The sequence below is a fragment of the Schistocerca nitens genome, chromosome 1, assembly GCF_023898315.1.
Source record: "Schistocerca nitens isolate TAMUIC-IGC-003100 chromosome 1, iqSchNite1.1, whole genome shotgun sequence".
Lineage (NCBI taxonomy): Eukaryota > Metazoa > Arthropoda > Insecta > Orthoptera > Acrididae > Schistocerca > Schistocerca nitens.
Genome location: NC_064614.1, coordinates 959695177 through 959706674, shown reverse-complemented (window position 1 = coordinate 959706674; position 11498 = coordinate 959695177). Strand labels below are relative to the sequence as shown.

The 11498-nt window shown below is 36.7% G+C and overlaps 2 protein-coding genes across 2 annotated transcripts in view; both read left to right on the top strand.

Annotated features, from left to right (window-relative positions):
• Positions 1-913: 913 nt before the first annotated feature.
• LOC126194787 (NIF3-like protein 1) overlaps positions 914-11498 on the top strand; it is a 97614-nt gene continuing 87029 nt past the window's right edge. The window contains exon 1 of the mRNA XM_049933091.1: positions 914-995. The gene's annotated coding sequence lies outside the window, so the exon portion shown is untranslated. The remainder of the gene's footprint in view (positions 996-11498) is intronic.
• LOC126194792 (probable cytosolic iron-sulfur protein assembly protein Ciao1) lies at positions 3512-4945 on the top strand. Its single transcript, XM_049933099.1, has 2 exons — positions 3512-3655; positions 3739-4945. Exon 2 carries the CDS (start codon positions 3744-3746, stop codon positions 4752-4754), a length of 1011 nt encoding a protein of 336 aa, XP_049789056.1. The 5' UTR covers positions 3512-3655; positions 3739-3743; the 3' UTR covers positions 4755-4945.

The window sequence follows — 11498 nt, the reverse complement described above, 5'->3', positions numbered from 1 at the left end:
ATCTATGCACCCAAATCACGTGAAAATGTAATCACATATCAGTTCTAGTATAATATATTTGTCTAATGAATACTCGTTTATCATCTGCAGTTCTAGTATAATACATTTGTCTAATGAATACTCGTTTATCATCTGCATTTCTTCTTGGTGTAGCAATTGTAATGGCCAGTAGTGTAAATGCACCATTTTCAGATGGGGTCCCAAAACTGAATTTCGTAAACTGATTTTCAATGTCATACCGCTTTTGATTGGTTATGTAAACACTTTAAAACCGATTCAGGCAATCCACTTCTAGTTATAGTTGCCGATTTTCCAATACCGCAATCGATTTTCGTTACCGTGTAAATGCAACCGGTCTTGAAATTTGTTTGGGCTGTCAAGTTATACCGCGATATAAACATTTTAGGCTGATATGGACAGAGTGGCTTTTTGTACAGTGAAGGATCAGTAGAAATATTAGACTGAAGCTGTCTGCACGTCGTCTAACTGAAGAGAAATAGCGATTTTGCTGGCCAAAACAGGAACTGTTAATACCTGTTCTCCAGGCGCCATATTTAACTGGGCTAGCAAATCCGCTTCCTACCTTAGATGTAAACACCACAGCGAAAAGCTGTTTCCGAAAATCGCTTTTCGTCTTTCGGAAGGTGTGTCGCGAGTCAATGCAGTGCATGTAGGTTTGCAGTGTGTACGCACTTTCGTCAAGTTAACTCTTTCGACTTTTCCCAACAATCTTGACGGTATTTGTTTTTCCAATTTTAGGAAGCAACGTCGAAGTACCATATTTTTCATGGTTACTGTGAAATTCTGGAACTCCTGTGTACAAACTGCTAAGTCGAGACACTTCTATCGAGCATTGTGTACGTCGCTGGTCGCAGATGTAAATACTAAATAGTAGATTTTGTTTACATGCGTTAGTTTGCGGTGTGACATTGTATGACGAATTTTACGTACGAGGAGAGGGTAATGCAAGAGTGAAAAAAACGTAGAAAATAAAGGTAAAAGTAACCAATAGCGCGAAATGAAACACTTCGTTTCAAATAAAATAACTGCCTCAGCGGAAAAATAAATAGAAGCAAATTTCTCTTCAAAACTGACAGAAATAGCTTCATTAAGACATTAATGCTTGATTGCTAATAATGTGGAAATAATATAAAATCAGGAAATTGAAACTACTAACTTATTTTGGTCTTTCATGATTATGAGACTGTATATTAATTCACTTGATAGCTACCAGCCACAGAAATCTGTTTTGTTTTCATTTGACGTGAGAGCTGTAAACGAAGAGACCTGCAATATCACGAAACATATACACGGGTTACGTGGAGAAGAAACCCTCTAGATTAGATTAGTTTAGATTAATACTTGTTCCATAGATCATGAATACGACACTTCACAATGATGTGGAACGTGTCGGTTAATAAAAGATGTCTGTACAAGATATTACATTACACAAAATATTGCATGACACTAATGTTTAAGTTGTTCTTTTTTTTTTTTGCCCCCCTTAATTTATATCTAAAAATTCAGCCAATGAGTAGAAGGAGTTGTCATCTAGAAATTCTTTTAACTTATTTTTAAATGTTAGTTGGCTATCTGTCAGGCTTCTGATGCTGTTTGGTAAGTGACCAAAGACTTTTGTGGCAGCATAATTTACCCCTTTCTGTGCCAAAGTCAGATTTAACCCTGCATAGTGAAGAACATACTTTTTCCTGGTGTTATAGCTATGCACACTGCTATTACTTTTGAACTGGGCTGGATTATTAACAACAAATTTCATAAGTGAATATATATACTGTGAGGTTACTGTGAGGATCCCTAGATCCTTAAATAGATGTCTGCAGGATGACCATGGGTGGGCTCCAGCAATTATTCTGATTACACGTTTTTGAGCAATGAATACTTTTCTACTCAACGATGAATTACCCCAGAATATGATGCAATACGAAAGCAGTGAATAAAAGTAGGCATAGTAAGCTAATTTACTGAGATTCTTATCACCAAAATTTGCAATAACCCTAATAGCATACGTAGCTGAACTCAGACGTTTTAGCAGACCATCAATGTGTTGCTTCCAGTTTAACCTCTCATCAATGGACACACCTAAAAATTTTGAAAATTCTACCTTAGCTACAGACTTCTATTCAAAGTCTATATTTATTACTGGAGTTGTGCCATTTACTGTACGGGACTGTATATACTGTGTTTTATTAAAATTTAAAGAGAGTCCGTTTGCTGAGAACCACTGAATAATTTTGTGAAAAACATCATTTACAATTACATCACTTAGTTCTTGGTTTTTGGATGTTATTACTATACTTGTATCATCAGCAAAAAGAACTAACTTTGCATCTTCATCAATGTGGAATGGTAAGTCATTAATGTATATCAAGAACAGTAAAGGACCTAAGACCGAACCCTGTGGGACCCCGTACTTGATAGCCCCCCAGTTTGAGGAATCAGCTGTTGTTTTAACATTACATGAACCACTTATTTCAACTTTCTGCATTATTCCAGTTAAGTATGAATTAAACCATTTGTGCACTGCCCCCCTCAAACCATAATGATTTAGCTTATCTAAAAGAATTCCATGATTTACACAATCAAAGGCCTTTGAGAGATCACAAAAAATATAATGGGTGATGTCCGGTTATTCAGAGCATTTAATATTTGATCAGTGAAAGCGTATATAGCATTTTCTGTTGAAAAGCCTTTCTGAAAACCGAGCTAACATTTTGTTAGTACTTTATATTTTCAAATATGGGAGGCTACTCTTGAATACATTACTTTCTCAAAACTTTTTGATAGTGCTGTCAGAAGAAAGATTGGGTGGTAGTTGTTCACATCTGACGTATCCCCCTTTTTATGCAATGGTTTTACAATGGCATATTTCAGTCTATCGGGGAAAACACCCTGTTCCAAAGAGCTATTACATACGTGGCTGAGAATCCTACTTATCTGTGGGGAACAAGCTTTAAGTACCTTGCTGGAAATGCCATCAATTCCGTAAGAGCTTTTACTTTTCAGTGAGTTTATTATTTTACTGATTTCAGAGGGAGAGGTTGGTGGAATTACAGTTGTTTCAAACTGCACAGGTATGGCCTCTTCTATTAGTAGCCTAGTGAAGATCTAGATCCTATTTTCTACACAACATTTAAAAAATGATTATTGAAAATATTTTCAATTTCTGATTGTTTGTTAGTACACTTGTCATTCAGTTTTATGGCACTGAAGTGCTCTTGGTTGCCCTGTTTCCCTTTCAATAATATTCCAAATTTCTTTAATCTATAACTCAGCTTGCTTTGCGCATGCGCGAATCTGGCAGCTTGGGCGCGCCGGAAAAATTTTTCCAGGTAGCATCTGGCTACTTGCTGCAACTGCTCGTACCGCAAACAGCCACGCTTCAAGTAGCCAGAAGCGGGAGAAGGCACTGCTCATACGCGAATTCAGCTCTGCGCATGCGCACGAGCCAGCTGGCATTCTGCTCAAACTTGTATCAAGCGAATGTGTACATCGCTGGTCGCAGATGTAAATACTAAATGCTAGTAGGTTTTGTTTACATCCTTCAGCAAGTGGAGTTTGTGGTGTGGCTTTGTATGACGAGTGTTACGTACGTGGAGAGGGTAATATAAGAGTGAAAAAAACGAAGAAAATAAAGGTAATAAATTTCAGATGTGACCTTTTTGCTTTACGATCTAACATTGCACATTCAGCACAGCGGTGTGAAATATTTCGTTACAGACACAATGGTACGAATGGAATCTGTGCAAACTTTACTTGGTCATCAAGGACGGGTATGGAATGTTAGCTGGCATCCCCAAGGATCATTTCTGGCAAGTTGTGGAGAAGATAAAACAATTCGAATCTGGGGTAGAGAAGGCGAAAAATGGATTACTAAAGCAGTCTTAACTGACGGTCATCAAAGGACTATCCGTCAAGTAGCATGGTCTCCTTGTGGAAACTACCTAGCGTCAGCAAGTTTCGACGCTACTGTGGCTATTTGGGATAAAAAATCAGGAGAGTTTGAATGTAATGCAACGTTGGAAGGTCATGAAAACGAAGTAAAAAGTGTTTCCTGGTCAAAATCGGGACAGCTACTTGCAACATGCAGCAGAGATAAAAGCGTGTGGGTGTGGGAAGTTGCAGAAGATGATGAGTATGAATGTGCAGCTGTCTTGAATGCACATACGCAAGATGTTAAGAAGGTGTTGTGGCATCCACATCTTGATATATTGGCTTCCGCCAGTTACGATAACACTGTGAAAATTTTTAGGGAAGACCCCGATGACAATGATTGGATTTGTGCAGCTACTTTGAGTTCTCATGAGTCAACTGTTTGGGGTTTGGCTTTTAATCCCACGGGCTCACGACTTGCAACATGTAGTGCTGATCTAACGGTAAAAATTTGGAATGAATACCTCCCAGGTAATTCTGAGGGAATTGTGACACCAGGAACGGATGCTGTGTGGAAATGCGTGTGCACATTGTCAGGTTATCATAATCGTACAATTTATGATATTGACTGGTGTGGGACGACAGACCTCATTGTAACAGCGTGTGGTGACGACAATATTAGAATTTTTAAGGAATCTCCTGGTTCTGATAGAAATGCCCCGACTTTCTCTTTATTGCACACATGCTATGGAGCCCACACACAAGATGTTAACAGTGTTTCATGGAATCCTACGTTTCCTGGTTTATTAGCATCTGCAAGTGATGATGGAGAAATAAAAATTTGGAACTGCAGTGATTATTAAACAAATGAACAGTTCTGTTAACTCTTGACCTAGACATTCCGTTGCTGCTAATGCACAGTGACAGACAGATAAAACAGTTTGAAGCACATGCATAAGTTTCATCATTTCTGTGAAGACAGTAACTGCTACTACTCATATTCTCTCTGTTTTCTTTTTTATGTATATATAATAAAGATTTTGTTTTTTGTTTAGAGTGTAAGTTTGGAATGAGGTTTTCCCAAATATTTCACATAGTTAAAAATTAATACTACTTTTATGAACTGACATGAGCTACCACAAGAGTAATTATAATTGGTCTTGGAAGGTGTGCCTCCTGCAGTTGTGTTATGACAAAAATAGAGTCAGTGAAAGTGTCAGATTCCACCTGTCTGCTTTGACACATATTTGCCTGTTAGTGTAGCAAGCTTTGCAAACAGGTTTGTTCTAGGCAAAGTGTAGCAGTGACATCTTACAGTTGGGATTTAAAGTAGCATTGGTTGTGTTACTTTCTTTCAGATAGAGTGTTACAGAGAAATTGGGTTTAATAGAAAATGAAGCTGCATGATAGAGCATTTAAGGAAGACTCAGTAACAAGGGTGGGCAACTACCTGTAACTGGGCCTTCAGTCTACAACCACTCACCTTCAGACATTACCATAAACTTTAAAGGAATCTTCAGCTTGCTAGTACATATGTTCCCCAGTCATACTGTCATCATCAGAGGAAGCCTTAATCATTCCAACGGTCAATTGGGAAAATTACAGTTTTGTAACTGGTGTTTCTGGTAGGACAGCCTATGAAACAACACTAGACACTTTCTCTGAAATTACTCAGAAATAGTTTAGAAGCTCACTCATGACAGAATTATATTTAATGATAACAAATGGACTTGACATCTTTGAAAATGACCGTATCAGGACTCATAGCAAAAATGATTACCAAACTACAAAGGGCAACTAAAACAAATTTAGGCCTACATGTGCAGCAAACTACATAAAGGAGACAGTAGTGTCATATCTCATGGAGGCATTTAGCTCCAGGCAGAAGCATCTAGAGGAACTGTAACTGAAATCTGGACAAATTGTTGGCCACCCGTTAAGAGAGATGTATCCAGCAGAACACTCCATTATGGGAGGTAGTATAGTCTGTGAAAAGAACCTTTTAAATAAACACTGTAATTGAAGAACAGTCCAGAGAGCTATAGACACAGTGATGCTAAATGAGATGCATTTGGTTATCATAAGGACAGTGAATGAAACTTCAGAGACTGCCATATAGAATTTTATCAAAAGACATGTAACGAAACCCAATGAAATTCACATGCCAAGGGTGCTGGTGGCATCAAGAGTTACTGATTTGTCCAGACACTCATGTTGGCACAGGAACCACATTTGAGGGTAGCAAGACAAAAGCAAAATTTTCAAACATTCCTTTGCAAAGGAAGATCCAGGAGTACTATTCTGGATTAATTATCATACTATTTAAAAAAATATTTTGAGGGTAGCAAGACAAAAGCAAAATTTTCAAATATTCCTTTGCAAAGGAAGACCCAGGAGTACTATTCTGGATTAATTATCATACTATTTAAAAAAATATTTTCAGTGGCACTGAAGAGCAGCTGAAAGGCTCCATGGCTTCAATGAATACCTAATCTGATAATATACTAAACTTGCAGCTGAGTTAAGCCCTCTCTTAGCTGTACTAAAATGTATAGCTCTTGCCCAATGTTTGTAAGTAGGCACAGATCCCTCCTGTCTGCATACAAAACTACCATCTTATTGATATACATCTCTAGTAGAATCTTAAGAGATATTATGAGTTCCCGTATAATGGAGTACCTCTTGCAGGATGACCTCTTCCATTCATGTCATCTAACATGTAGGCTATTCTGAGAGTCGTATATCAAAGCAGTCAGGTGGATACAATTTTCCTTGTCTTCTGAAAAGCATTTGGCCCAGCACCAAACCAACACTTACTAATAAAAGTACTATGACATGAGGCATCAAACTAAATTTATTACTGGATGAAGCAATTTTTGCTGTGAAGGATGAAGTACGAGGTTTTGGATAAAGATACATTGACAGCTGTAGAAGTTACTTCGAGGTGTGCACTAGGAAAAAGAGTATTATGTCCATTCTGTTTATGAAGTACATTTATTTATTCTCAAGTCAGAAACATACAAATACACAGGCTGTCAGTCAAGCCAGGAAACAGAGCAAGTAGACTGGGAAAATACAATATCACAACCGGCCAGAAAATCGCAACCTCCTAGGCATTCATAGTGGTATTAATGATATCATCCTCAGTGGTGGTTGTTGGGCACAGAAGGTGTAGAAATATATGGCTTGTGTCTACTCTTGTCCACATTCACATTATGTGTCGTGAACATCAAAGCCCCATTTCTTCATATCACTGTACAGGCTTTCCATACCACATATTACTCACATTTGAGAAGAACATAAAAGAAAATTTCTCGATGTTGATAAAACTGACATTTCTTAAATTATGTATATTCATTACTATACATATAATCTTCATTATTATTATTATTATTATTATTATTATTATTGGTTTTTATATTATTCGCTTACGATTCAAATTGTCATATTTACTCACTGAGGAAGTCAGTCCGATATGAAAGAGGGCCTGAAGGTCCTAACCTTGCCATGTGAAGCAAACACACTAATAAATTTCCGTGCCAATCAGCTTTCAGATACTGACCTGGCAGACAACAGTACCACATGTTATTTATTTATTGAGATCCTGTAAATCCAATACAGTGAGAGATTTGCTTGGCTGTAGGATGTCAGATTATTACCAAAAGGGACAAATAAAAAACCATCTTCCAAGAGGGGGTATAGGTATAAAATGAAACACACATTAATAGGTATTGACAAAAATACACTTAAAAAAAGTTAAAATAAAGGCAGATCTTAATAGCTACAAAAAAGACATAGTAATGTTAGCAATGGTACCAACTATCATAATGCATAAGAGAACATAAGATTTAATTAAAAGAAAAAAATCAATTAGAGTTAACACATTTGAAATGTTCTTCAACCAAATAAAAGGAATTGTGTATTAGGTAGTTTTTGAGCTGTTGTTTAAATTTGGGAAGCTTGTGGACATGTGATTTCAGTGATGGTAGGAGGGCACTGAACACCTTGCAGCTCATGTAATGGACTACTTTTTGTAAAATACTAAGGGTTTTTAATTCATAATGGAGGTCCATCTTCCTACTGGAATTGTGAGTATGGTATGAATCATTAGTTTTGTATAGTTGCTCATTTTTACCAATGAAACATAAGACTGAGTAGATATAGTGACATGCAGTTGTCAGTATCCCTAATTTTCTATAATGTTTGTACAAGAATGTTTAGGCTGGACTCTGCTCATTATCTTTTTGGCAAAGAATATTTTTTTGGAAAGTGGCTGATTACCCCAGAAAAGTATGCCGTACAACTATAGTGCAGGGAAGTAACTAAAATAAGCAGTTTTTGTGGTGTCTCGGTCACAGACAGTGGCAATCATACGAATAGCGAATGTTGCTGAGCTGAGTTTTTTGAGAAGTTGTAAAATATGTTCAGACCATTTTAGATTGCTATCAATATGTACATTTAAGAACTTGGATGACTCAAGTAGTAAGTCACTGCCATTACATTTGACACTTAATTGATTCTCCACTTCTTTACTTACTTGCAAGTGAACAAACTGAATCTCATTATCATTTAGTGATAACCCATTATTTTGAAACCAATTAAGTACTTCATTAAAGACAATATTGGCTGATTCCTCAAGATTGTGGTTGGGAATTTTGTTGATGAGGATGGAGGTGTCATCAGAGAAAAGAATTAAATGAGTTTTAAGGTTAGTACACAAGGGGAGGTCGTAGATAAAGATGAGGAAGAGTAGGGGGCGAAGTACAGAGCACTGAGGAACAGCACAGCCTATAGATCCCCAGCTAGATGACACAGAGTACCCCTCAGAGTCATTCAACATGACCATCTGCTTCCTTCAAGTTAGGATGGATTTAATCCATGAGCCAACTGATCCACATATACTATGATATTCAGCCTTTGTTAAGAGAATTTCATGCTTAACACTATCAAATGCCTTAGAAAGGTCATAGAAGATAATTTATTATTAAAAGACTAAAATTTGATGAGTGAAGTAGAAAATAGCTTGTTCTGAAATCCAAACTGGCTACTTGTTAATACCTTATAATGAATGAGGTGGTCAATAAAACATTTGTGAACCAGTTTCTCAAGAATTTTAGATAAGGCTGTTAAAGAGGAGATAAGTCGGTAGTTGGTAATGTCAGTTTTATCACCTTTTTAAAAGGGCTGTTTGACAATAACATACTTTAATCTCTCAGGAACAATTCTGTGCTGGGTGGATTCATTGAATATATCACATAGTATTTTACTTATTGGTTTATAAAATTCCTTCAGTAATCTTGAAGAGATACTATCAATGCCAACAGAATTCTTGCTTTTCATCTCTCTAATTAGGCTATATTCTCAATTTCATATACTGTGTCAAGAGACATTTTAATGTGCTTGGTTTTATAATTGATACCTTTTTGAAGGGGTAACATGGCTTCATTAAAAGAACATGTTTTCCCAGTTTGAGCAGCTAATGCCAAAAAGTGGTTATTAAAAATGTCTCTAATTATTTCAACATTTTCATATTTGTTTTAATTTCTATGGTATTTTCTGTAACAGGTATTTTACCTGTTTCCCTTTTTATTATATCCCATATGGTTTTAATTTTATTACTAGAGACATCAATTTCTGATTTTCTAGAAATACTCTTTGCCCTTCTTAAAACTTTTTAAGGACATAGCAGTAATGTTTTTTCCTTTTCTAGACTATATTTGGATTTGAGTGAAGCATACAGATTCCTCATCCTTCTGGAAGAGGTTTTGATACCCAAAGTTAATGAGTTTTTATTAGAATAGGTTTCACGTTTGAATGTGGGAGTCCTTTTAGGAAAGGCCAATTTGAATAGGCATTTAAATTCAATTAGAAAAGCATTATACTTGTCATGTTAGGGTTTCCTTCCATTCTATTCATATATGGAGCATAGTAAGAATGACTGCTTTAATGTCTGTGTGTGCCTTAATTGATCTTATCTTGTCATTGAAGTTCCCACAGAAACAATAGTGCACATACAGGGTTGTAGAATATTCCTCACTTGAAAGTTTGTAACAATGATTTCATCGAATGGTTAGTATTTTTATCTTCAAACATCTACCAGATCAGGTTCTTCATCATCTCCATGATTCTTTCCCATGACTTAAACTGAAGTTACACCTGTTTATCTGCCTTTCTCTCCCCATATTTGAGCAATATTTTGAGGTGTGAGACGTAAGTGATTTGCAATTAGTCTCTTTGTAAACTGCCTGCATTTTTCCAGTATACTGCTAGCGAACCAAAGTCTGCTATCTTGCCACTCCTGTGAGGGAACCTATATGTTCATTACATTTCATATCCCTACAAGCTGTGGTACTCAAATATGTATATGAGTTTACTGATTCCAATTGTGTCTCTTAGATGTTGTAGGATACTACTTTTCTGCACAGTTTTTCCAAACACTAAAGCAAGTTGCCAAACTTTGCACCACTTTGAAATTTATGGAAATCTTGATATTTGTGTAGGTAACACTTCTTTGTAGACAGCTGCAGGCTACTATTAATATTGTTTGCCAGGTCATTAATATACAACATAAAAATCAAGAGACCTAAACACTTCTTTGGGGCATGCATGGAGTTACTTCTGCTCGTGTTGATTTTCCATCCTAGATAATATGCTGCATCCCCACCAAGAAATCCTTAATCTAGTCATGCATTTTGTTTGATATGATCATATTTTGTTAATAAACATACTGGTGCTTCCAAGTTAACTGCTGTTTGGAAGATAAAGAAGGGTAGCATGAATTGTGACAGGTTAGGCTCGTGGAAGAGCATCACAGAAATGCTAAAAACTTGAACTGGCAGATTCTAGAAGGTAGACAGAAGCCTACTTAAAATTTTTCTAGAACCAGTATTAAGTAAGGACTATACTATAGCTCCCTACGTCTCCCATTATGTTGCAGACAACAATTTAAGAAGTGTGAACTGTCTGACGCTTTTTTAGGTCAGGAGAAAAGAAATTAATATAAAGAACTATTGAATTTGAAAGAATCCATATCTGTAATGACATATTAACTCTGAATAAAAAAAAAAGAAAAAAAAAAAAAAGAAAGCAGCCATTAAGGAAATTACGAAACAGTTTAAAAACAAAATGTAACCTTTATCATTAAAATCCTTCTAAATGTATCACTATGTCAGAATTTAAATACTTATACTACTAAAATAACTAACATGCGGCCATATTGCAGAAGGCTTCCTGAGAGATAGGTTGTCCTTTTTCTGGAGATATGTTTCTGAAGTCATGATGTCATTATATTGGCAGCTTATGGTCTCGCGGTAGCATTCTCGCTTCCCGAGCACGGGGTGCCAGGTTTGATTCCCGGCGGGGTCAGGGATTTTCATCTGCCTCATGATGACTGGGTGGTCTTGTGTTATCTTCTTCATCATCATCATCATCATCCCCATTACGGTCGGAGGAAGACAATGGCAAACCACCTCCACTAGGACCTTGCCCAGTATGGTGGTGCGGGTCTCCCGCATCGTTCCCCTACGCTCTGTCAATGAGTGTGGGACTTCATCATCATCATCAGTGTCATTATTACAAGCTTTTATTGGATATAAAATTACACTGAT